Below are 27,091 nucleotides of genomic sequence, written 5' to 3'. Positions count from 1 at the left end.
ATCGAAATGAAGAATTTCAAACATCCGTAACAAATGTTCCTTCGACAAACGCTCTGATCAACTGCAGTGGACATGTTCAACAAAATAACCAATATTGGATCTCGGGACGAAGATATCCTTTTTACTTGTACTGGTGAACACAAAAATCGCTACGATGATTGCCTGACAACCAAACAGTTTGTGCGTGCAATAGGCAATGAATGAGGTTCAACACCACAGAACAAATGTATCATCTAGGCAGCATTAGGCCTTGTGATCACTTCGTGACACGCCGCCAGTCAAATGAACGAAATCCGTAAATACTTGCTGTTACGTACTACATTCCGTGAGGAAAAGACAGTTTCCAATTCCACTGTAGCATATAAGAATCACCGCTGCGATGAAAACGATCGTACAAATCGTACACGGGCGTCTTTCGAGGAAGAAACTCGCCAAGTACAGGGTCATGAACACCGAATGATTGTGCAACAAAAACAAGTTCGCCGGTCGTGGAATGAGTAAAAGAGGCAATAGCCACTGTAAGCAATACATGGTTCAATATTAGCACCCACAATCTCACTTTAAAAACTCTTTTCCAAGTTCATCTTACTCCAAACATGGATTGAAAGCGAAACGTGTTGGCAAGCATCAACCCTCAAATTAGTACCCAGGTGACGACCGAGGACACGAAAGCCTCAGCAAAATGACGTCATTTATAGGAGTGTAGGTCCACAAACCGTGCAAACTCCAGTGTTGGAAGCCTCTTTGGAAAGTGAATCGGATAATGTAAATTGAGCCCCGTAGAGATTTTTAAAGCTGTTATTTCGAGCACTGGCCCTCCGTCATTTGCTCCCCTACACGTCTTCCGTGCTCCAGCCACTCCTTACGTGGTTTAGGACAGAACAGAGCACAGTTGAGGCTTCTTTAGTTGTTGAGTAATAGGCCTCAATATGCTTCACGTGGGGCTATCCTGTGGGAAGGCGCCAATTTTATCGTCTTAGGTTAGCGGATGAGAGCGCCAGTAGCGAGACAGCATCAAATGGATTTTTTTTTCCGCGCTCCTCCTTTTAAGTAGGTCTCACTCCCCACACTCTCTTCACTCTCGTCTCAGGCTTTACTCAGTCCGCTCGCCTAAAAACACACAAAAAAATGGCACGTGTTCCACAGGCTGATATGCCACGTCTTCGACAAGGCAACTTGGTGAGGTGAATTTTTCTTAAACTGATCGTGGGTTAGGCGGCGCATTGCTCTCTTTAGGGTTGACCAAGAACATCGAACAACCTTTCAAATAAGAAAGATAGTAAAATTTTGAGCTGGGCAAAGTGATAGAGAATGATGTTTATTCGTGTTGTCTCTGTCTCATTCTGCTCACACATATGATACTTTGGATATTTACTTATCGTAGCTGTGCACGGACATGAGTTACATATGGACCTCGTATATAACGACAAAGTTCATTGTGGTGTTTCTGTGGCATACTGGTTGAGCGTTAGAGCACGAAATCCGACGGGAGTGGGAATTTTTTTGTTTTTCCCACCAGAGAGAAGACAAATGAACATCTTCCTTCATAACCATTCAAATTTATTTACGTTTCTTTATTTACCCATTATCAGTCTTGGTAGTTTCTAAAACTTAGTTGCTGTGAAATTTTTTCCTCTTGTTACACGCCAATCTATCACCCCCAGTGCTCTTCATTTAGCTCGATTCTTGATTAGCTGTCAGAGCATGCAAACAGACTTCGCGCCAAATCTGTGACGTAGCAGCTCATTATTGGCTGCATTTGTTAATCCATATTCATCAGAAGTTGTAGAATTTTCAGAAAATCACGCTGTTCGTTCAAGAGCGAAGACGTGCTGTCCGTATGTTGTGCTGAATATCGCGCTCTGGAAAGAAGAAGTCGCCAACAAAGAACCTGCAGAGAAGAGCAACGAAAGCACTCTTATGTCACTACAACAGCGGGTGAGTATTTCCCTTGGAAAATATCGCCTTAAGCTCCCTTCTGAGATCCAAACGAGTCATCTTATCTCATTTCAACGACATACCACGAGTCGGTATCTTGGTCTGGGCGACTCGTCATCTCGAAATTAAACTGAATTATGATGTTGGGTTTGAGAAAACCAAAACGTATGATTGTAAAATATTTCTCGTGAAACGCTCAGATAAAAATGTTTTGCATGGTTAATCTACTGGGACTTGTGTTGTATTTGAATACAGCCTCGAGGAGTTGTGACATCTGACTCGGGGTGCTACCCAGTGGCCTTTGCTTCATTGCAAAATAACGTTTCAACAAATTTGATGCCCTCTCTGTTTCTATAATTGTGACAGGAGGAAAACAATTGTACAGAATTTTGATTTTTAGCTCTCGTCCTCCTAGAAAGTAACCATTCCCCGATCACATTTACATTTTATCCTCTCAGGAAGAGCAAAGGTTGTCAGAAGGATGAAAGAACAAAGATTCTGGTCAAGAGGAGACACTAGAATGACTGAAATTTCAGTGGATACTGCAAAGAAGAGGACTTTAAACTTAGTAATACTAGCAAAAATGGTGGCCACTTGTATTTCTAATTATTGTACGAAGTCTTCGTTCTTTCACCAGTTGTCTTGGAAGGATAAAATTGACTACATGGTAAGTGAACGGTTCTCAGTTAGCCACCATTTTTGGAATAGTTTAACATGTTACGGATTGTTACGCAGACCCTGAGCGATCATTTCGTTTATTCGAACTACCAGACAGTATAATTTGGTGTAATTTATCTCATAATCTCGTTGCATCGAATTTAAGACAGAAACAATTGGAATCTAATATAACCCTCAGTCACGGAATGCTGACACTCATAGATCATTAATTTCAAAGCTGTTATCGCTTTTTTTTATGGTCTGTTTAACACTTAGTATCATTTACAGATACATTTCAGTTGATTTCACACAAAGGTGATGCTAAGTTGGCACTCTAATAAAATACTTCGGCCGGAAAAAGACGAAATGAAATTCAAAATTAAAATCTTTTAACGAGTTTGATTTCTTTAAGTACTGAGCCCCATCGACTTACATTATCTTTCAAGACTGACTTTGAGAAGTTAGATCACAAACGTGTAGAAGACTCCTCACAACAGATGACACCAACTATCGGCATCTTATATACGACTTAAGAAACAGAACAACCTAACGGCCGACTGATCACTGAACCTGCCGTAAACAATGGACGAACGCCATTTGAGTTTGACGGCCACTTGCTTGCAAAACTAACAAAGTATTTGGAAAGAGTACCATATAACCTCATACATTAATTATGCTTTCCACTTCTTTGTCTTTCACGACAAAACTTTAGAAACAAAGTCTACCGGTCTGAATGCATAATTAATGTATGGGGTTATATGGTACTCTTGCCAAGTATTTTTTACAAACCAAAGTACAACTTTTGACTTGCAAAAAAATGTTCACTTGACTATACTGAATAATTTCTACTAAGGCCATTCCCTACTCGCGACGACAAATCTAATCAAGACCACTCACTAAGACGATTCACAACAGAATGACACCAAGAGAAAAAACAAACCTTATCAACAAACCTAATCAGGACCACTCACTAAGACGATCCACAACAGAATGACACCAAGAGAAAAAACAAACCTAATCAACAAACCTAATCAGGACCACTCACTAAGACGATCCACAACAGAATGACACCAAGAGAAAAAACAAACCTAATCAGGACCACTCACTGAGACGATCCACAACAGAATGACACCAAGAGAAAAAACAAACCTAATCAGGACCACTCACTAAGACGATCCACAACAGAATGACACCAAGAGAAAAAACAAACCTAATCAACAAACCTAATCAGGACCACTCACTAAGACGATCCACAACAGAATGACACCAAGAGAAAAAACAAACCTAATCAGGACCACTCACTGAGACGATCCACAACAGAATGACACCAAGAGAAAAAACAAACCTAATCAGGACCACTCACTAAGACGATCCACAACAGAATGACACCAAGAGAAAAAACAAACCTAATCAACAAACCTAATCAGGACCACTCACTAAGACGATCCACAACAGAATGACACCAAGAGAAAAACTTGGCCGAGAGACATTGTTTCTATCAAATGAATTTTATTAAACTGGAAAAGAAGGAGGTTTATGTTTTGCATACACGAAGCAAGAATTTAGTACAGTGCCATCTTACATAATATCCGTTACTTTGTGCCATCAACTGATATTGGTTTCCTTTTGGAAATAATGTTTTAAAACTGTAATGCCCGGCCATGGTCACATCTTCTTACCAGAAACTGACTAATTTTGAAATTTACCGCTACATAAACCAGTTTAAATTGACTCCTTTTCACGACGTAGAAAGATAGATTTTCATTTAAATTTCGAGAAGAGTTCTTTCGTTAGAGACAAAGGTAGTGAATTGTTTCGCAAATCATTGAACAAAAGTTTACAGATTGGACGAAAATCCTTGTGAACGTACGAGACAATCTTTTTAGGAAGATTAGTTTTTACGAAAGATCGTAATGATCTCGCACGAAAAAGAAAATAACATTCTAAAGTGCTCGTTACCATTTTTCATTTTTCCGGTCAAAAAAGATTAAATCCCAGCTAATGTTGCGATTAGAAATGCAAATGAATGCTTTCAAATATTTATGAAGATGGAATTTTAAGGAATTAAACATATTTGCTTATTTTTGGAATTGAAATTTGTACAGAAAGCACGCTGGTTTTTACGAACCGAAGAGCGAACCAAAAATACAAATAAGTCACATTCAAATTTAAGTTAATCGAAAATAAAAATCTGTTGAAAAGCTAGTAATTTTGGTTCCTTTTAATACCATTGTGGTTGTCATTTTTGCTGGTTTGCATAGATTTTTTTTCGTTAACACGAGTTTTCTTGGTAGTCTATAAAACTTTTAAATTAAGTCGCATTCGAAAACAGGATCACACTTTTGCCCTTTAAACCAGGCATTTGGTTTTAAAATATATCATGGTTAGTTTATTTACTCCCTATTGTAAGTGGAAGGAAGATATTTTGAGTAGCCACTTGGTGTAACACAGGAATACAGAAAAAATGATGAGCAAAAATATGATGGGAATTTTGATCTTCAAATTCAATTTACTATCGAACAGAAATTAAGCGCGTTTGAATTCTTTGTTAAAAACTTGGAGCCTTACATCGAATTCAAAGAATTTTCTCGCATCTAGTTCAAGAAAAGTGAAACCTAATTGTTGCATGTCTTAGCATTTGAAGGCTAAAATCAAATTGAAAGAGTTGGCTCCCACTTCTTTAATACTGATACTATTTAGACCTTGATTATGATGAAAGGTCTTGGCTATTGCGGCTTCATTGATTTTTTCTTTCTCAAAAGCTAGCGAGATAAGTTTTCAGAAATTTGGAGCCTTATTGTAATGTTTCTTAGTTCTTGTAGCTAAAATCAAATTCAAATAGAATGCTCCAGGATTTCATAGGTTTTTTTTCATTTAAATTTAGTCAAAAATAAGAATTCATGAGTCTGGAAATCCAGTTCAATTTCTTAGATAAATTATTTTCGGTGCTTTTAGCATCTTGTATCCTGTGTTACACTTAAAACTGGCGGTTTAGATCTTTTACTCCGAAAAAGGACGTCATGGCAAGCCATAGGTTCACAAAAAAAGTAATTAATCTTAAAGGTAAATCTCATATTTCTAATTGGACACTCCATATTTTGCCATGATGCTCTTTCGTTAGGAACTTCCGCACACCGTCATCTGCAAAGAATTGAGTACAAAACGAAAAAAGATTAAGAGATTGACATGGCCGGTTATTACTTATTTTTTTAAAAAGACTGAAATAGAAATTAATGATTACTCTTCATTCTTTTTGCACGAGATGCTGTTCAATTACTTTTGTGAGGAAATTTAAGGGAAATCATATAAACATTTTTGCCCATAAAGTTGCCAGGGGAAACTCTGTGCAAATTGATTCAAATTTTCCCGCCAAAAGTCTTAGTATATATACGAAAAATTTTTCTTGATACCTTCTTAATTCATTAACTTATGATTATTGAATATGAGAGACAATAAAAGATGACACAAAAAACTAATCACTTTATTTGATAGACGATAACACAAAAAGACAACCAGCAAATAAATATTCAATTAATAAAAAATATTTGGCGCATGCGTATTTTGGGCCGTATTTTTTTAAGTCTTTTGGCGGGAAAATTCAGCACATTTGAACAGAAGTTACTTACAGAACAAATATATGATCAAATGCGCGTGCCCTTTACAAGAATTGAATCGACGAAATAACAACTTTAGAGTCTCCGAACTTGGCGTTTGAACCCTAATTCTGATTCTGCGCTTCATCTGTTTTATAACTCTGATTAAATCTTGTCTTTCACTTGGATCATTGTCTTTGTTATTTGAAGCACAAGGGATCTCCTGCCGTCAGTCTGCGAAAAAATGAAAATAAACCTAAAATTAACAAATGATGTAGAATTTAAACCTTGCTTCCTCAAGTACGTATTTTGCAACGGTTAGACGAGTAAAACTGAGTATTCAGTCAAATGTTTAAATTCTGTATCACTTTACAAATGAGGGTGAAAGTGAACGTAACCTGGAGTTAACGATAAATTTAAAACAGTCCCTGATAGATGTTCTAATAAGGTCGAGGAATTCAAGTTAAGCTTTTCGCCTGCTTGTTTCGAGCTGAAAGCTTTTAATTTCTGTCAAGCTACAATAGGTAATTAATCTATGCTCGCTAGCGATTCCTCTGAGATCATAAATGAAGTCTCGTGCAATAACGGCATAATTTTAGTCTGTGCTTAGTGAACTATATCTCGGATCAGAGTGCCGGTTCAAATTTTTTACGACGAGAAAGTCAAACAAGCAACAGAATGAGAAAATTGTCGCAAGCTCCTGGTAGAACCATGAATAAAAATATGAGCTCCTAATGTAACTCGTGGCGCGTGAGAATTCACGAGAATGAATATGCAAATTACAATAAGAAATAATTCAAGAATGACTGAAAAGCTGGTAGTTAATCCTTTGAAATTATGTTCTGAGAGATAGCTTTGGTAAAAGTTTTGAAAACAAACTATTTACCTCTCTTATAAATTCGTTCCCAGTGAACATCTTTAATTCAATCAACTAAAAATTAGATTCCCTTGGTGTCCTATCAGTGTTAGTCCTTCAACTCCCAGAATTGATTAACATGTAACTTCTCCTCATAATATTCATTCATGAACCAGCTAACAAGTAATAAGAATATTCAAACGTATCAGGGAGAAGTTGTTATCTTTATCAAACAACAAATTCTCATCACTGGTTTGGAGGAAAAGTGTTGCAGCTAGAGAGGAGAATTAACAGTCAGATCTTTAGAGCTAAGCAAAGCCATTTGATATTGGGTTTTATTATATAGATACTAATGAAATACCAGTATTTCTCCTTTTACTAAAACATAGGCATGCAACGCATGCGGGAGTTATTTTTTTGGATACGTAGGTTGAAATGGGACACTATATAACTGATGCTGGTGTGTGAATAATTGTTGGCAAAAATAACCTGCATTGGTACAACGCTCCTTGCAGTCCCCTCCACAGCCCTAATTTGAACTTGTCACGCAACGCTCTGTCTCTCTTTCCAACATTGCATGACGAGACCAAACAACGACCTGCTCGTAGCTTAAAATTGTGCTTATTGCCGTTCCTTCGTCAGAAACAAAGTCCTAGTTATTATTCTGACCATTAAGGGCCAGAATCAGAAATTCTGTTTGGTTTTTCCCGTGCAAGAAAATGCACAATAGCGTGCAGTTTTTAATTGGCGTAAAGTGATGTGGTGGCATATCCAGGGAACGAGGTTGAGTTTTAGCATCGAGTGTCAGTCAGATTTGAAGTACTGGCCACGCATCAACGATAACCTTGTTACAGTTTATACTCATCTTTCGAGTGAACTTAAATATATTTATTTAAAGTACAAACCTAATACTGTGAATCACTACAATTGTTAACGTATTGATGAAAACAACAACCCTTGGGAACAGTAAAATTTTTGGCCGATTGTTTAATTCGATTAATTAAAACAACCATCTTATGTAAACATTGGCGATTGAAACCATCCGTAAATAAATATTGCGAACAAAACAATTGTACTTTCCTGACTAAAAAAAAAAAACTTGTGGAAGTCACTGCCACATACCTTTAATTTCAATCAGTCAAAAAACTTGAGGTCTATAAAATGCCTTCTGTGATATATCGTTCCGAGGCAAACAAAACTTCAAAGGTTTGTTATTAGATGTATAAACAAGAGAAATCCTTGTAAATAAAGTCATCGCGTTAAAATGCAAATTTTATTGAGTGATCCCGCCTTTCCTCCGGCGATTTTAGTAATTCCAAATTGTCATGGATGGCATCAACTTGTTCCGAAGTCTTAGTCTCCATAACTCTCCATGTTAACAAACCATGAAAAGCACTCGACAGCGATTTTGCTAAAACAGCAAAGCCTTCAATTCGAACCAATTCAATTCAATCCGCTGATCCACAAATCCGGCCCAAATATAGGCTCCGTGTAGCTTCTTGTTCAGTAACAGATGGTTGCCTCAAAATACTCTTCCATATAATTTTGCAGTGGAAAGCTCGATTTTATCTCTTACAGCCTCTGGACAAAGATATTTTCCGGTCTCCGTTCTTCGAACAAGTGAAAGTAGATTGAACCAAGAGAAAGTATCATTCTTCAAAGGATAATAAGGTGGGCTACTTAATTGATTGTTGCCTATCTGGACTTTGCCCTTTGCGTGCGAAATACGTGATAAAATGCAGGTTGTTTACAGGAAATTGACACGCAATGGGGTAAAGTCCAGGTTAGCTATAAGCGAATTTTATTGGTAGAAAACGTCTACGCACGTGAGAGTTGCGTGGAAAATTAACCGACCGTACCATTCTGTCCCTTGTGAAATATTTTTCATTGAGGTAGATTTATGTCATAAAATTTGCGTTGTTTACTGGAAAATGGCATTTCATCTAAAAAAATCTAATCCATACTGGCGAGTAAAAAGTAACACGCAATTGTAACGGGAAAGTATTGTTTAAACAATATTTAATTCATGGAGGAGTTTGGAAGCAAAGAAACGGATATGTAACATTGCAGTCGACGCAGAAAGTAAATGTAACTTGGTGGTCGTTTCAACCGCTGCTAAAAGAACAACCATATGGCAAAAAAAAAGATTATCAATAAAATATGATTTACGCAAATATCTTGCGCAAGATTTACCAGAGTCAATAAAACTAGCCTTTCCGAAACAACACGCTATAGCGCTAAATTCGTGTTAGGCCTCCAGCTGACGGTGTATCGTAAGTGAAGGAGCGGTACACAAAACATGCACGTTTTAACTCGCTAATCGGTAGAAAAAGTTTCCTGACGACCTTTCAAATCCAGACAGATCCGGCATAGCGATAAAATCCTCACGAAGGACATGAGCCATTACACTGAATAGATGGTCTTACAACTCTTGTAGTTGTCATCTTACCTCGTTCCTTGAGCGAAATTCAAAATTGGAATCGCTGATGAACTCATATATAGCAATGAAATATCCTGAAGTTGCTCCTATCAACATCTGAAGTAATATTTGATTCAAAATTTTTCTCATGTTCCACTCAGTCTCCTTCAGAAGGAAGAATAAGCGTAGTCGTACAACGATCACAACTCCACCACTTTCCCAACACGACTGATACATTTCCTTAATTCGCGAACCGCTCTCTCCGACTCAAGCGTTGATTCGGTGAAATTTGAAGACCTGTCAAACCACAAATAAGCGAGAACGCTCTGATTGGTGCAACATCGAAAAATACTACAATCTGATTGGTTTGTGATACACCAAAAGATTGGGCCAATCACATTGCGTTGAGATACACCAAAAAAAAGATGCGCCAATCAGATTGCTTAGAGATACACCAAATTGCGCTGATCAGATTACACTACACCACAATACACCAATCTATACGATAACATATAGTTATTTTTTTTAAAAAAAATAACTCAAAAATCATATCTTCACCGCGCGCAGTGAAGATACTATTTTTATCTTTCACACGTGAGGATATTGGTGTGGCCATGGTTACCAACATAATTACCCAATTGCTGTTTCGAAAATGAATAAAAAAAGTTGTCTTTAATGTGGAAATCTCATCAGTATCTATATAATAAACAGAACATTACATGGCCGCTTGGGGATACGAATTTTATCTTCTCGTGCTGAAAGTATCTCTTACGAGTGAGCGCAGCGAACGACTGAGAGATACTTTCAGCACGAGGAGATAAAATTCGTATCCCCAAGCGGCCATATAATATCCTCTATACCAAGATTTGGATTAAGGTGGCAATAAATACTTTACAGTTTCTCTGCTTTGGTGAATACCTACAACCACAAAAACAAATCGGATTAAAAAAAAATTTTAACGTTTAAGCTTTTCTGCTTTCTCAGTATAAAATATCTTTAAGACGGCCTACTGTACATATATGTATAAATACAATAATCGACTGAAATACGTGCAATCAAACCAGTTTGTACAAAAGAATAGAATCTTTAATTTCTTTGAGCAAATGGTAATCTTATCGAGAAATATCAAATTTAGGAGTATGCTATATATTTCAATTCAGTTTTAAGCTCAAGAGCTTAGACATTTGATAATTAGGGAATACTCGCGGCAATTTCATGTTATTTGCATATTTTGTTTACATCGCGCACTTGACAAAATTCACACGTGAAAGTTCTCTGCTGGTGGAAAGTCTTTCCTCGTGGATAAAAAGTAGAAATCAAAATTAGAGAGGAGTCCCTGGGCAAAGAAAAAGAAAAAAACAGGCCCAAAGAAGAGAGAACTGGCACCATTTTGTCAGCAAAAAAAACCAATCCTGGCACCCCTCTCCACACTGGCATCCAAATGACGAACAAAGAAGTCACCATCAAATCTACATTTGTCATACATTAGGTTAAAAACGACGTTCCTTTCAATAAGCAAGTTTTGGCCTTTATACAAAACATAGGCAATCGCCTCGCCTCGCCTCGCCTCGCCTCGCCTCGAATCGAATGAAATCATGAATAAACCTATCCTAGGGAACTCATTTTAGCGATAAGGGTATTTGATCAAAAATTAGACGCGAACAGCAGTGATAAACATATCAAACTTGCACATTTTGATTACGACTTGCGTTTCGTATGTCCAGTGGCCTTGACGTGGTCAGCAATGGCTAAAGTATTGTCATTTTTAGCGAGGGCCTTAAAATGTTCGGTTTTTCTGTAGTGAAGCCGTCGATTAGTTTTACCAAATGAATGTAACAATCATTACGATCCCAGCAATTTACTTCGTAAACAACTCTGGATTGTTGTGAACGATTAATACGGTCCTTGTAAGGAAAGAAAAATTTTATGCATCGAGTGTTCTGAAAAACGATTTTTAGGTTAACAAAAGAATACAATTTGTACACACATGATTTCAGGCGTTTAGCGACTTGGTTGCTTTGTAAACTTAAGTAGGGAAGTAGGATAAGGATATCTTTCTTAGGGACTGTAGACAAACGGATGTTGTGCTGATGTCTGTTTTTGTTCAACACATCATTGATATGATAGTTGATTATGCCTTGTGGGTAGCCATTCAACGTGAACGCTGAACGTGAACGTAGCCGCTTTCAACGTGAACGTCGGAAGTGAAAAGCTGTTGCTTTATTAATCTACTCTAGTGTTATTGTTTATTTTTAAGTTTTTAGTCTGAATTTCAGCTGTCTCTTCCCTTTACCCCAGGGGGCGCGGGAGAGAGACTCTTTCTCTCGCGCCCCCTCCCCTGTCAGGTTTTAATCTTGGTTCCAGTCCCCTCACCTTAGTTATATATATACATAGCTGTTTTAAATTTCAACGGTTACTTTTGGAAATGTATGTTGAGTACATACGAAACGTCAAATCATAATCAAAATGTGCAAGTTCAATATGTTTATCACTGCTGTTTGTGTCTTAGTTTTGATCAAATTACGATGGCCCAAGAAAAAAAGGATTTACGATAAGGGTACTACTTAAAGTGCCCATAAACCCCAAAATGTTTTTGGCTTAAATAAATCTTTTTATAATTCTGAGCAAAACTGGGCAAAAATTTTTGTTTTTGGTCAAATCTGGAATTTTTATGAATTTTTTAAGTCTGGTTTTTTCTTCCCACGACCGAGTAAAAAGGAGACTGGGACTAGTGACGTAAAACCCGGACAACAGAGAAGACATGAGCTGGAGACGCGTAGTTTTCTTTGTGCGCCGTTGAAAACCATTTTTATTCGGTTGACATTTGTTTTCTGCGCACACGTTGATCAAGAAATGGCTTCGTACGACTTCATTCTGACCTCTAGTTCAGATTCTGAAGTCTCAGAAATGAAAGATTACGACTTGGAAGTTGATGGTTCACCAAACTCGAGTTCTACGGCCAGCGATGAGGGAGGCACGCACGAGGCATATGGCGACGATCCGCTAGCGGACGAGGAATGGATAGAATTGTATAAACGAGACAGAAAGGAGGAAGAGTTCCTAGAGAAGGCGCTCCAAAAGCGCCTAAATGGTATAGAAAAAGTCTGAGACTGGCAAGTTGCCGGCCGCGATAACCTCACTCCCGTTGTTGCTAAGCTTATCAATAAGTGCACATTGGTTATAATGCCAGGTACATCCATTGTCTAGGTCTACATTTGATCGAAGTCACAACACACGAAGCTCACAGTCCGGGTTTTACGTCACGATTTACACTCGATTCATTCCCTTTCGGCAGGTTCCGCTGCTCGGTCATGGGTTTTCGAATCTCGATTTTCCGCCACTTTGAAATTTCATAGAAAATTCGGCTTTCAACCAAAACTAAAAATTTTTTGCGCCATTTTGCTCAGAATTCTAAAAATATTTATTTAAGAAAAAAAATTGGGGGGTTTATGAGCACTTTCAGCTGTCTGTCGATTCGCTACTTTGCTTTTCAGCAGTTTCTCCAGCTTTACCTTTTTTACCGCGGGTTTTTTCTTTGCCAATTTTGCCCATTACTCAACGTTCAACAGGGAGATAAAAAAAAACCCTGACTGTTATGCGGTACTTTTCCCGGGAAAATCTTGATGAATTGTCATTGACGCCAGGAGGTCCCGATAATCTCTTGGTGCGGCGCTAGTTGTTTACAAACCTTAGGAAGCTAAAATCTCGCATGTGATTTAGAGAGGAATACATCCACTTTGAGCGAATTTATAGGGTATGTAGATTTCACCGATTTTCGTGAAATTTCGCCAAAACATGTCAGGGATAATGACGAACGAAAGTGTGTCAGGAAATTTTGATATTTGAAATATTTTTTACGTTGTGTCCATTTACGTAACACGTTTCGCAATTTTACGCTACCCTAACTTTAGATGCGGATATCTAGACAACTAATCCGAATATCAGAAAAGCCTGACACACTTTTGTTGATTGATGCCTTGTGAATAAGTCTGTACAGCCATTTTGCTCGTGCTGCGGGATCCCGGCGATACCCGATAAATTCAATAGAAGGACCCTCGGTCGTTTCACGCCTTAGCGGCTCCTGATACTCCCTAAATGCCTAATTTATATTTGTATCGTAAACTGCATTTATTAAGCTTTTTTTTGATGTATTGTTTGTTAGGGTTTGCTTGGAACTAGCGCGCGTACGAATTTTTTCCCGGAGGACACCCGCGAAGGCGGGAAGTAACCATAAGATTTTAATTGAGTCAGGATTCAAAAGAAGTACTGTAACATTCACTTGATGAAAAACTCTAGCAGCAATTTGAGAGAAAAAAAGCAATGTTTGAGCATACCGTTTGATTTGGTTTAAGTCTAGCTCAACGGATCAGACATCTTTAATGATTAGGCTCAAATATCTCTGATAAATCGTGTTCGAATGTAGTTGTGTATCAGTTGATGATAATCCCTAGAGACAATTTGAGAAACAAACATCGATTAAAAGAACATACATTACAAATTTCATTTCAGCCCTATGTGCGCTACATTTTTAAAACGAGTCTCTGAGATTTTTATTGAGATCTATCAAAAAAGGTCTATGTCAGTTGGTGATATATTTCAAGAAGCAATTTGAGATAAAAATAGTATTAAAATTTGGTTTTAGCACGTGGAGTGGAAGTACTCAGGCTCTAAGATCCTTTTTGAATCACGTCAAAAAGGTTCTATATAATTTGATGAGAAATACAGAAAGAACTTCGGCTTAAAAATATCTACTTTTGAATGGTACACTTATGATTCTAGCTCATAAAAATTGGGCCACAGTGGTTAACTATTTAAATTGAAAAAAGGTTCACCTTTGTAAGACTATAACACCGTTAAACTTTAAGCCCTTAGTCTACATTGTGGCTGAAAAGCCCCTATGGGGGAGCTTCAATTAACGTATATTATTATTATTATTACAATTATAATAATAATAATTATTATTATTATTATTATCATTATTATTATTGATAAACCAATTTTAATGTAATAGAAAAATCCGAGCCCCAGATGGGACTTGAACCCACGACCGTGATCTGGTCGGATGCTCTATTATTATTATTATTATTATTATTATTATTATTATTATTATTATTATTATTATATTATCAGAAATCTATGAATTCTGGAAGAAAAAATTAAGAAATGATAACTGTGGGAACACACTTAATTTTTTGAACGGCCTCTCTGTTATTTTTTGAGTATCATCCTGGTATATCATGTAAAAGCAACAGGATACCTTACAAGAATATTTCCCAGCCTTGTATCTGTTACTATAAATCCTTTTTACTTCAGTTTACTCTTGAATCAAGATTGCCTTGCTAAAGTAAAGAATCCTCAAAACGTTTTAAAATCTTCTAATCGCGGTCTGGGGCAGGATGACATTTATTTAAAGGTTAGAAAAGTAGTAGTCTTTTGTGTGAGGCCGGACTAGATTCAAACAACCATTTTGATGCCATTTTGAAGTTAAAATGCAATATTTGATAAATTCAAGGTCATGGAGGAGCTTACGGGAAATACATGAGCCAGAGACTTACACCTTGTAAAATGTCTGCACCTCGCTTATAAGTAATATCTTTAAAAAGATCTAGGAAAAATTGGACGATCGATATCATTCTTTCAATTATTCTCTAATCTTAGAACTTGAAAATAGTTCGATATGCTACCGTTGCTATGGTAACTTGGTAAGCCAGATGGTCGTCGTAATTTGTACAAGATGACGAAGCATTCTTAAACACTGGTGAAACAGTTTAAAAAGTATTCATGGTAGAATTAATCCATGAAACGAACAATGTTGAAAACAACTGAAAGCCACCCCGATCAGATGTAGAGATCCAAGAAATCAGCCATAGAAGAAATTTACTAATTTCTTAATTTGCAGGTGTTCAGCTTTTTAATTATTGCTTGAGTCAGTTTTGAATTGCAAACACTCGGTAGATCCAAGTTCAATCTTTCAACGCAAACAAATAGGCCTAGATAGCTAATTTGTTATAAAGAGCAAATGATCTAACCTTGTAGTTGTCATGTATTTCTTTCCTTCCTTGATTTTCATGATTGCGAGGCTTTCTCATTTTCTTCTTGATACTGTTTAACGGGGAAAACAAGAGAAAAATATATTCTAAACAGGTTCATACTTGAGTGCTTTTTATTCTAGATAATGAAAATTTAACATCTAGATCGAAAATTTGATTCAGAGCCACTACATTTCTGCCACCAAATTTAATGTCCTTATAAGTCTTATGAAACAAAGGCATCAGAAAATATGAAAGCAAGTACTGTCTTGCGCAGCCTCTGTGTGAAAAGTGCGAATCAACCCTGGAACCTTGAAACTAGAGTCTACGTAATAACGTTTTCATGATTACACTCAAACCTGGCTCTCCCTTCTTTGGCAATGTTCATATGCAATGTTGGAGGATAACGAAAAGAACAAGTGGGTTTAGAACACACTTTAGGTCAACACACCATAATCGTCAAAGCTAATTGAAAAATATATACGTACAGGAATGAAAAGAAGATGATTAACTAAGCTATTAGTTCATTAAAAATAAGTACGAATTTCTCTCGTTGCCAGTAAAGTCACGTTGAAGAAGAACTGTCATGGCGGCTGCCACTAAGGACTTGTTCAAGCCACAGTGCGCTATATGCATTACGCCCTTCCTTCTTATATCAGTGACTCTGTAAATAATTTTAAACGGGCCAGAAAGACAAAGATGAATACTGCATTACTATCCGAATTTGTCTTTCCAAAGATTATTTACCTGAAGAAATGTCATGGCGGCTGCCACTGAGGACTCGTTCAAGCCACAGTGCGCTATATGCATTACGCCCTTCCTTCTTATATCAGTGACTCTGTAAATAATTTTAAAAGGGCCAGAAGGACAAAGATGAATACTGCATTACTATCCGAATTTGTCTTTCCAAAGACTATTTACCTGAAGAAATGTCGTGGCAAATTGAAAAGCATTAATCCTCGACTTGGTATCTGAACCACTTGATCCAGCAAAAGAAATACTCGCCGACCTGGCCGGACAGAACAGACAATATCCAAGATATAGTAGGTCAAAACGATGAGTTTCTTGACTCCGTAAAAGCTAAAAAAGACGCTTAAATTTCATGCAGTTCGTAAGCTCTTTCCACGTGCAAGGCTGAGCGCAAATATGAATATTAATTTTGAAAATTATTTGTAAGTCAAATGAGTTTCCGACTTCAAGAGGCGGGTCCAAAATAATCGAGTTCTTCGGTCAGATCCGTTCAATTAAAAAAACCAAGACGCCTTACTTTAAAAATATTTTCAACCTAAGTAAAGAAGTTCAACAGAAAGCTGCGAAGTGACAATAATTTAGCTCTCTATATACCAACTCGAACATAAATGGCCATTTTCAGCTATTACAGCTAGAAGAAAGTAACCCATCAGGAAATAAAACCACCAGAAACAATATAAACAAACGAACGGTGGCAGCTGGAGAAAAGCAATTTGAACCGAACGAATACAGGGAAAAGCACAAAACTACATACAAAAAATGACATTCCGCTGACGGATCAAAAATACCACACGAAAAAGTTGACGGAACACGAAGAACAAACACAAGCATTTTGTGATGCTGGGTGGGCTTCAGGCAGTAATGTTCAAAAACTGTTCAAAAGTCCTTGGAAAAAACTCAAAGCCAATGAAGCAACGCTGCTCAAAACCTGCTACTCTGTTGGTCGATGTAATACTCATGGCATGACGTTATTGCTCCTATGAGTGGGTGTGATTGTGGCGAAAGCGCCTCCTAAACTGCACGATTACTAATAACAGCGTACGTAAGGGAACTTTCCTTCACATGTTTGCCGTGGGAGGATGGCTGTGTCTGGACTGATGGAGTTGAGTAAGACGCAACGAAGGAATTTACATGAAATCTGCCGTTTCTTTTAAAGAGAAGTACGCAATAAAGCATTTGTATGCCAATCACCCTGTTTCGACGATCAATCTATGTAAACATCCTTTCCTGGGAAAAACTGAAAAAAGTAATACTGCTTTAGTGTGTTGTCTTTGAATAAATAATCAAAATTCAGACTCGACAAATACTGCCAAATATGAACATAAACATATTCTTTTTCATGCTTAAATATTAAATCAAAAAAGAAAGCTTATGGCGGTTTCTTTGAAATTGCAAAATCTCCGTTTAGAGCGCGTTATTTATTTCGCCCATAAACATTTATACATTTACAAGTTGATGTGAAATAAAAAAAACAAGGATAACGAGTGACATCTTTTTTTAAATATCATTAAAAAAATTCAAACTCATGCGGGTTTAAACATTCGAATGAGTTGAAAATATCAACGAGACGGGAGATCTCGGGCATCCTCATAAGAGAAATAATTTTAGGCTTCTTACAGAAAGAATTAATTTGTGTCAACTTTACTCCACAAACAAAATTTTTTTGGGAAAATTCAGCGTTTCTAGGCTTCAAAACGTCAAAAAAAAAAAAAAATAGATTTGCAGTTTTCACAGCCTGTCAAAATTGACATCTTAAAATTGCCAGAGAATTTGAGGAAATCACCACCATTCAGATCACTGTTGGGAGTATGAAGGTCAAGTAAGCTCTTTTCTCTCTTTTGACTCCTCTTGATTTCGATTGTTTTTTGCTTTTAGACCGAGTCAAACCAGCGTTTGTTTTATTATCAGCTCGAGGATAAAGAAAAGAGTGTTCAATGAAAGTTTTAACGGTAAGACAAGCGAGACATTACTAAAAGTTTAGAGTTAACAGTTATTGCCATGACTAGTTGGTCATCTTTGAAGGTTTTGTCATCGTATTAAGACATGATCCGTTTAATCAAATTTGGAATTGCGGCCGGACGAGCTATCCCAAGCTGTGCAGATACAGGAAGATACAAAAATAATTTATGTATCGCTTTTTAACAAGGCGACGAGGCTCTCTGCGGCATTAGTTTCTAGCTGCGAAATATGAATTTTTCAGTGTTAACCCATGATAATTAGTTAGATTTAATACCTTGTCAGAAGTCGCTTACCAACTTATGAAAAATCATGACTTTTATCTTTCAAGCGTGATAAATCAGTTCAAATAACGATGCGGTTAAGCGCAGAAGCTTTGCTGACGAGCTCAGGCCAAATCTCTCACCATCAGAAATCTGGGATTAAAATCCTCTCAGAAACTCAGACGGAATTTTTCTGTCGCAACCCCCTTAAAGATGTGCCACAAATTTCTCGAGGAATGATTATCATTTGTAAAGATATAGTACGCTTACCCGTTTTAAATTGCATATTTTTCTACTTACTTTTAAACCGAATGTAGCAGCATAACTGGTTGAGGAGCTCAGCCGTGTTCAACTAAATACCCAAGGATTGTTAGAGAGGACGTTTAGTTGAAGGTTTCACCACACACATTTTACAGAAAGGATCTACAATAGGGCTCGCCTTAAAAAATGAAATTCAAATTGATTGAGTATTCCATAAGAAAAAGGTCCACGTTACTGCAAATGTTCTATAATTGTAGTACTCTGTTTTTATTTTGTTGTTTGTCAGTATTTGAACTCGTAATAGTTTTATTTTTTCTCCTCACATGAAAGAATTTTCAGATGGCAAGAGAAACTACACGAGTTGTTCTCATTCTGCTCATTTCAACTACTCACCCCACCCCTATCACAACGATACTCGTCAGAACTGCTGAGATTCGCTCATCCTTTATCAGCTCTACTGAGGGTCACGTGCTCATGGGATTCGTCATTCATAAACAGCGGACTCATGACGTTTTATCATGCGCACAACTGTGCTTGGCGCTTCCAAAATGCCTGTCGTTCAATTTTCAAAATACAAAAAATGGAGTGTGCGAGTTAAACAGAGAAACGTCTAACTGTGACATGATCATAGACAAAAATGAATTATCTCCAAAGAAAGGATATTCATTTCATCAGCTGGTGAATATCAGCGTGAGTATTATTTCTCTCATTTATGGCAAAAGTGCCGAAGTTGTTCAATAAATTATGTTTTTCGTGAGGTAGTACTTTGATTCTTACCACCTTATATACCCTCCCTTTCAACCCCTGAAAAATATGATGCTTTTGTTAATGCACAATCAGCGGTGTTATCCAGAGGTCAATTCAATAGAACTTTTCGATTGTTATTTACAAGTGCATCTATTGTTTTAGAGATTGAAAACAATAGCCACAGCTGTAAATTACACTTGTAAAAGTTTTATTGAATTAAGCCCGGTCTCAGTTTCCTGCGACAGGCCCTCTCGGTCAGTGGGTGGGAGCGAAAAACCAAAATGCGTTTAAAAGCAGTCCCCAGACGGACACAGAATGTCTTACTCCACTGTAATCGCCAAATGACTTGTCGACTTAACACTTTTAGATGCGCAATACCATCAAATATTATGAGAAGGCTAATCTTTCATTCAATGCAGGATTCATTTGCCGATCTTACAAGTGGAAAACCAAGAGGTGAGACAAATTCTATAGTATGATACTGTGAACCTCTCCATGCAATTTAAATTAATGGCGTCTTTAATATGTTTTCCTTGTTCCAGTGCACAGATACGTCTTTTCGACCTTGGAAGGCGTGGAAGAAACTGGACCGAATAGTACATCCGGGTATGCGGGGACATCACTTGACGGCAAAGTCACTTTAAGCAATGGCATCCAAATTTGGAGTGTTCCCGAGACAGGAAGGTACGTCATCGAAGCATCTGGTGCATCAGGTGCCAATGGTATAAATTCAAACCAGTCCGAGTGGAGGATTGGCGGCTTGGGAGCCAAGATGAGAGGAACTTTTACACTTGCAGAAGGAACCAAACTTAAGATACTTGTAGGCCAAGAGGGTCACCATGGTGCAGACTTCGGTGATGGACCAGGGGGTGGGGGTGGCGGTACTTTTGTGACCCTCTTAGATGACACTCCGCTAATTATTGCTGGTGGGGGAGGGGGTGGAGGGACACCGGAAAAGCAATTTGAAGACGGTGATCCCGGTCAGGCGACGGAGAACGGCACCAGATGTGGTGGGACGGGAGGGAATGGTGGGATACCTTGCAACGCCAACACGGGGAATGTAGACTCCAATATCTTATCAGGAGGGGGAGCAGGGCTCAAAGGCAACGGGGGTGGGGGAGGCGGGGACGGGGCAACGGTAACCAGTTCGTTGAGTTTCATTAACGGCGGAGTTGGGGGCATATCTCCAGTATCCAAGGGAGGATTCGGTGGTGGAAGCTTTGGCTTTGTGGCTGGTGGGGGAGGGGGTGGGTATTCCGGTGGGGGTGTTGTGGGAACTACATCAGGAGGTGTGGCAGGGGGCTCGTTTAATAACGGTACAAATCAACACAACAAGGCAGGTGTTAACAAAGGCGACGGCAAGGTGATTATCACATTAAAGAACTGACGCTGTCCAACGCTGGATTTGTAAAGTAGCTTTTGCACATTTAAAGTTAATTGTTGGAAAGACTTGACTCCTGACTCTGCCGCATTTTATCAACTATCTGACTGGAGTAATGAAACATCTGTACCTATCCGATTGTGAATCCCTAGGCCATATCCATATACAAACCTTAATGTTGTTAACCCTATTTTATCTAAGCGTCAAGGCTTTCCTCTCACACGCAAACGATCTTGGAAATATTTGTTTTTTTAAATCAAAATGTACCTGTATATCTGAAAACGCATTACGATAACTATATCAGTGTTTTGGTATAGATAGAAAAATTTGCACTCGCTTACGAACACAAAAGTTCAAGTAAACATTAACACTGTCTTGGTCGTGAAACACTCGCCAAACTAAGTTCAAATGTGCTGTATTTTTTTTTTCCTCTATAAAGATTAAAGCACTTGCCTACCCTGGGGGACCTGGGGCGGATCCAGGATTAGTTCGGGTTGTCCGGCCGAACACTCTAAAATGAAATGAAAAACATCCCAACACGTGAGGTTTCTAAAGAGTTCGGCGGACATGGTAGATGCTTAAAATGGCTCGAAACAGAAATTGTTTTCAGTCAAAGGCATAAAACAACCTACAATTATCCCTGAAAACGCCAAGAGATCACCTTTCCGAGGATCCACATTTCACAATTTTCCGGGGTAGGTATGTCCCCGGCCCCCTTAAATAATGCGCTTCCAGTAGCCGTTTATCCGACCCCTGTTCAGTAAATCCCAGAACATCTCTATCTAATAGACTTACAGTGTCTTTCCACCGTGTTATTGATTGAATGAGTGTTTGTATAAAATGCTGTCAGGTGTGTGCCAGTATGGCAATGATCTTTTAAAATAAAATAAAAAAAACAAAAACAACAGCAACAATTGCAGTAACGATAATAACAATCATGATAATTGTAGTTATGATGATTGAATGGCAGACATCAACATATCCCCTTTCCCGATAAATCACCAAGCTCAGAGTTATCATCCCCATTCTAGAAGTAATGGTGAGGGATGCCATAGTCGACAAATATGTTGCTTCAATTTGTTATTGAATAGAATTGTGGCGTGGATCGCACTTAGTCTCGTCCAGCTTCACAGCAGGTTAAAAATAGGAGAGCGAGCCATTTCAGTGTTGACTTTTGAGGTGGAAATGAAAATAAAAATTTAATTAAACGACTTTAAAATAAAATTGCCTCGTAATACGATGGCCCAGAAGGGTCACAGTCCAGTTTTAATTTTTGACAGTCCAGTTTTAATTTTTGACAGTCCAGTTTTATTTTTTGACAGTCCAGTTTTATTTTTTTTTAACAGTCCAGTTTTATTTTTTTTTGACAGTCCAGTTTTATTTTTTTTGACAGTCCAGTTTTATTTTTTGACAGTCCAGTTTTATTTTTTTTGACAGTCCAGTTTTATTTTTTGAGTACCCAAAAAATAAAACTGGACTGTGACCCATGCGTCACAGTCCAGTTTTATTTCTTGGGTACCCAAAAAATAAAACTGGACTGTGACACATGCATGGGTCACAGTCCAGTTTTATTTTTTGAGTAGTCACCAGATCTCTCTCGATGTGTTGCATGTTGCGCGTGTTGTTTGTTTGGCGGCCATTTTGTACGATGGACGCTATTATAAGACAAACTGTGCGGGAGGAGTTGAGGCGCTCCAATTCTATTGAATCAGAAACGGTGTCCTCTGTTAGCCAACATAATAGTGGCCAAATTGAAGAAGGGTCGGTCTCGGCGGGATCGACACCGAATACATTTTCATCGCGAACGTTCAACCGACTATCTGGTCTTCTGAACCGAATTCGGCATGGCAGTAGAGGCAAAAGCAGTTCAAACAAGAAGCGGAAAATTGAAAAGCAGCATAGGGTACAAGTAAGATGGATGCATTATGACCAAACTAAGAAAAAGTTTGTTACTGTTCGTCAAAAGAATGGCGGTGGCAATCGCTTTATAACATATACTGATGCAGATCCACTGAAGATGGAAGAGCTTTATCAAGTTGCTGAAATGTGGAATCAACATCAAATAGCATCAAGCAAATTTGGTAACAGCACTGGTCCTAGAGGAAAACCCGACTGCATGTATTTCCTGCCCCACCTCTATAACACAGAGGACTTCAAAGAAGACATTGATCTCCATGAACTAGAAGAGTTTAATGATAATTCAACCATGTGTTCCGCTGATTTTAGTGAAGAGTTTGATGAGTTTGCTTTAATAGTTATGAATGTTCTTGGACTGAGCTTACCACAAGATGTTAACGAAGGACTTGATCTCTATCTGCGACTAATTCAAGAGATTGACAGGTTAACGTAATAAATGAGCTTTTCTGATGCAGTGCTAGGTTTCCAGACTTTCTTGGTTCAACTGACCTGTCGTAATTGGATAGACGTACAGAGGAGAGGTACTTTTAAGTATCTATTATCTCTCCTCTGCAATTCTATCTCAAAAACATCTTCATAGCCTGCTCTTTTGCCAAGAGTTATATTACTGTTGCACTTCTTTCTGTAAAAACAGAATGCTTATGATATGAAAATAAAACAAAACGCAAACACTGGAAAATCTCAATATCCTTTAATAATAGCATACACATCTTGGAATATTCTGTCCAAGCGCATACTGACAACTTAATAACCAAAATCCAAAAGAACTGGCACCAAGCCATCTGCCCTCACGTTTTCCCTCTCTAACTCTCCTGAACATTCAAGCTTTGCTTTGCTTTGCTTAAGCCTTTTCAAGGCAGCAAATCATTTTTAACTGAAGCATTGTGTGATAGTCACATAAACTGGAAAGGGACAAGGCAAATGAATTGGGTCAGTTACTCAAATGTGAACTGAACATGTATAACATACTTCTTAGTTACCTAATTGATGAGCAAACTTAACCCAACATGTGAGGCATTGTTCTTGTCTTAATGATTACAGTAAGGGAACCGCAAAGAACATAAGGGAGTACATATGGTTTAATTACAAACAGTGCTATCTATCTCAAGATTGAAAACCTGTCACATGCAGAAAAAATAAATGCTTCAGAACAATGTTTGTTCTGTCTTGTTTGCTTGTTTTTTTTTGCATTTTTTAGAGTATGGACTGAAAGAATGTTGACATAATGAAGAGGATTGACTTGGGAAATAAATTCTTTAGTCAGTCCATTCTTTTCATGGTTAGCATTGTTTCCCTCCCAATCCTTAAACAAAACATGTAAAAAAACAAACAAAGAGCCAAACCAAAAGTAGGCAATTGAGCTAAGACAACAAGAGCAGATAAATAAATGCCAAGTTATTCATAATCATCACAGGGCTATGCAACCCTCCTCGGGTGAAGGTTGCAGAGGAAACAACACAACAATATCAGGTCATTTGGTCAATAACAGGCAAATAATTCCTACTATAACCAAAATTAACACAACCAGGTACAAATCAAGGAAGAAAATCAAGGTTCTAAACAAAATTTCCCCTCACAATTTGATAGTATGAATTCATTGAGGCGTTTCCCTTCCTCAAAGTAAAACTATAAGAAATAGTTAATACTACATGTAGTCACGAGTGTGAATTTGCATGATGACAATGCGGCTTGAAGAGTTAACTCACATAATGTCCATTTCCCAGCTACTTTTTTCCAAAATATTATTGAACTGCTGTCTCAATTCAACAAAATTGGAATAAGTGGAAGGCAGTTCCAGAAGCGGCCCACACGTGTGAGCTATAGGTCTGGAACTAGCACCTTCCAGTCTGGTAAAGGAGACTTCAATCTTGTTGGTAATTAAGACATCAGAAGCTGTTGTGAACGTTAAGAACTGGACTAGTTTTGCATTGTCTAATCCTCGTATGTATCTTTGCAGAAATTTTAGCGCATCTCGTTCTGCTTCAGTGTTTGGCTGTGCTTCAAGTGAATTAAGAACTTTCTTGTTTGTTGGATTAATTCTATCATAAAAGCCTTGGATACCTGCAATAGTCTGAAACTGTGGATACTGTTTCAGCTCTTGGACAATAGGCTGCCAGGTGGCAACCATGACATGAGGTTTCTGTAGCAGCTCCTGATTGGCAATCTCTACAAGCACTTTCTTGATATTCTCTGGACTGAACTGTGACCTACAATTGAATCTCTCTAAGAAATCAAACAAATCATCATTTTCATCTGCAAAGTCAGCTTTTCCAAGAAAATTTGTAACTAGCTCTTCTTCAACAGGAGACAAGTATTTAATGAAAGACTCAAGAACAATGCCTTCAGGAACTTCTGCATCAAACAGGCAGTAGCACATGAAAGCCTTTGATAAGAACAAAGGGAAGTAGGAAACTGATCTAAACCCCTTCACCAAAATTCGACCAATAGCTCCCCACTCCTTAATGAAATGATCATGCCTCACAAAGGGTACTCTTTCTCTTTTCCCTATTGTCATGCTATTTGCAAACTCCTTCCAGAATAAAGAGAAAACTTCTCTTGAAACTCCAATACCCACACCCTCTTCTTTTTGCCCCCTCTCACTGATAATTGTAAACACTAACTCAGATTGCAACATTTTCTCATCTTTAAAATGCTCAATCATATCTTTACAAATACATGAACGATGAACTGTTAGTGAAAGCCCCTGCCCGGCAATTTCACCATTTTCTGAAACTATGCATTCAGCTGATTCTCTTGCCATACCAACTGTAGGTAATTGGACATAACCTCCCTCTTCAAGCACTCCACAAGGCCCGTCCACAGTGCTAGGGGACACTTCGTCCTCACTTGGTGAAACAAGCCTTTGATCTTGAGTATCTTGACTTTGCACAGTTGGATGACAGGTGTCTCGTTGAAAATGGGCCAAACGGAGCTCTCTCATTTCATGCACAGACACTGGACTAATAAAGGAAGTCAACTGATCATTTGCATGAATGCTTTCGGGCTGAAACTCTTCAGGTTGTCCAGTGTCAACTGAATCGGCCATGAGACTTTGCTGGTACTCGAGGTCCTGCTCACAACGGACACAGTTTTGTCCTTTCTCAAAAGAACAGCTACAGACATTGCACACCTCCCTATCATCAGATTTAGTAGTACATGCCGTTACTGATACTGTGACAGAACTTACTTTTGTGGATGACGTGTTGTCTGTGTTCGTCGCCTCAACGTAATTGCTGTCTTCAAATTCATCACCCATAAGATGTCGTGGTTGGGTGCGTAGGTAAAAGTAAGTGGAGGAAGGATACAATCCATTACTCTTCAGGTAGTCTTCCACAGTTCCTTTACCAGGAAAATCGAAAATTGCCACCCCCGTTGTGTCACAGATCCATTTGTTCATTTCCTCCATATGACCAGCAAAACTGTTCTTTCCACCAGGGAAAAACAACGCACACGCCCTCTCCACAAGCTCTTCCATCTTCAGTGGATCTGCATCAGTATATGTTATAAAGCGATTGCCACCGCCATTCTTTTGACGAACAGTAACAAACTTTTTCTTAGTTTAGTCATAATGCATGCATCTTACTTGTACCCTATGCTGCTTTTCAATTTTCCGCTTCTTGTTTGAACTGCTTTTGCCTCTACTGCCATGCCGAATTCGGTTCAGAAGACCAGATAGTCGGTTAACCGTTCGCGATGAAAATGTATTCGGTGTCGATCCCGCCGAGACCGACCCTTCTTCAATTTGGCCACTATTATGTTGGCTAACAGAAGACACCGTTTCTGATTCAATAGAATTGGAGCGCCTCAACTCCTCCCGCACAGTTTGTCTTATAATAGCGTCCATCGTACAAAATGGCCGCCAAACAAACAACACGCGCAACATGCAACACATCGAGAGAGGTCTGGTGACTACTCAAAAAATAAAACTGGACTGTGACCCATGCATGTGTCACAGTCCAGTTTTATTTTTTGGGTACCCAAGTAATAAAACTGGACTGTGACGCATAGAACTGTGACCAGTTTTATTTTTTGGGTACCCAAAAAATAAAACTGGACTGTGATCCAAAAAATAAAACTGGACTGTCAAAAAAAATAAAACTGGACTGTCAAAAAATAAAACTGGACTGTCAAAAAAAATAAAACTGGACTGTCAAAAAAAATAAAACTGGACTGTCAAAAAAAATAAAACTGGACTGTCAAAAAATAAAACTGGACTGTCAAAAATTAAAACTGGACTGTGACCCTTCTGGGCCATCGTATCGTAAACACTTTCTTCTGGATTCGAAAAATGGTGGTTCTCCACAAATGCATCTTCTAATTCAAA

At 38.2% G+C, this 27,091-nt stretch overlaps 2 protein-coding genes and 2 long non-coding RNA genes across 12 annotated transcripts; 2 read left to right on the top strand and 2 right to left on the bottom strand.

Annotated features, from left to right (window-relative positions):
- Nucleotides 1-1,055: 1,055 nt before the first annotated feature.
- Nucleotides 1,056-6,376, top strand: LOC148717308 (uncharacterized). The gene is made up of 2 exons (XR_015994493.1): nucleotides 1,056-1,938; nucleotides 2,397-6,376. It is a non-coding gene; the product is annotated as an uncharacterized LOC148717308 (long non-coding RNA).
- On the bottom strand, nucleotides 6,056-17,232 carry LOC148717307 (uncharacterized). 8 transcript variants are annotated; one of them, XR_015994489.1, is made up of 5 exons: nucleotides 16,997-17,232; nucleotides 16,414-16,501; nucleotides 15,493-15,565; nucleotides 13,798-13,910; nucleotides 6,056-6,422 (listed from the first exon to the last, which is right to left on the bottom strand). It is a non-coding gene; the product is annotated as an uncharacterized LOC148717307 (long non-coding RNA). The 8 variants fall into 8 exon arrangements; XR_015994485.1 differs by lacking the exon at nucleotides 13,798-13,910 and adding an exon at nucleotides 9,494-9,760 and having other exon boundaries at nucleotides 16,997-17,225; XR_015994488.1 differs by lacking the exon at nucleotides 6,056-6,422 and adding an exon at nucleotides 9,768-10,381.
- Nucleotides 17,233-19,022: 1,790 nt separating this feature from the next.
- LOC148717306 (uncharacterized) lies at nucleotides 19,023-22,098 on the top strand. Of its 2 annotated transcripts, XM_088743554.1 has the most exons (3): nucleotides 19,029-19,412; nucleotides 19,889-19,925; nucleotides 20,012-22,098. In XM_088743554.1, exons 1-3 carry the CDS (start codon nucleotides 19,062-19,064, stop codon nucleotides 20,854-20,856), a joined length of 1,233 nt encoding a protein of 410 aa, XP_088599680.1. In that variant the 5' UTR covers nucleotides 19,029-19,061; the 3' UTR covers nucleotides 20,857-22,098. The 2 variants fall into 2 exon arrangements, with proteins under 2 accessions (XP_088599681.1, XP_088599680.1); XM_088743555.1 differs by lacking the exon at nucleotides 19,889-19,925 and having other exon boundaries at nucleotides 19,023-19,443.
- Nucleotides 22,099-23,436: 1,338 nt separating this feature from the next.
- On the bottom strand, nucleotides 23,437-26,657 carry LOC111327079 (uncharacterized). Its single transcript, XM_088743553.1, has one exon. The coding sequence runs from the start codon at nucleotides 26,240-26,242 to the stop codon at nucleotides 24,470-24,472; it is 1,773 nt and encodes a 590-aa protein (XP_088599679.1). The 5' UTR covers nucleotides 26,243-26,657; the 3' UTR covers nucleotides 23,437-24,469.
- Nucleotides 26,658-27,091: the final 434 nt, after the last annotated feature.

This window comes from Stylophora pistillata, chromosome 13 (assembly GCF_964205215.1).
Source record: "Stylophora pistillata chromosome 13, jaStyPist1.2, whole genome shotgun sequence".
NCBI lineage: Eukaryota > Metazoa > Cnidaria > Anthozoa > Scleractinia > Pocilloporidae > Stylophora > Stylophora pistillata.
The sequence above is the reverse complement of the archived record's forward strand: the minus strand, read 5'-3'. Positions and strand labels throughout refer to the sequence as shown.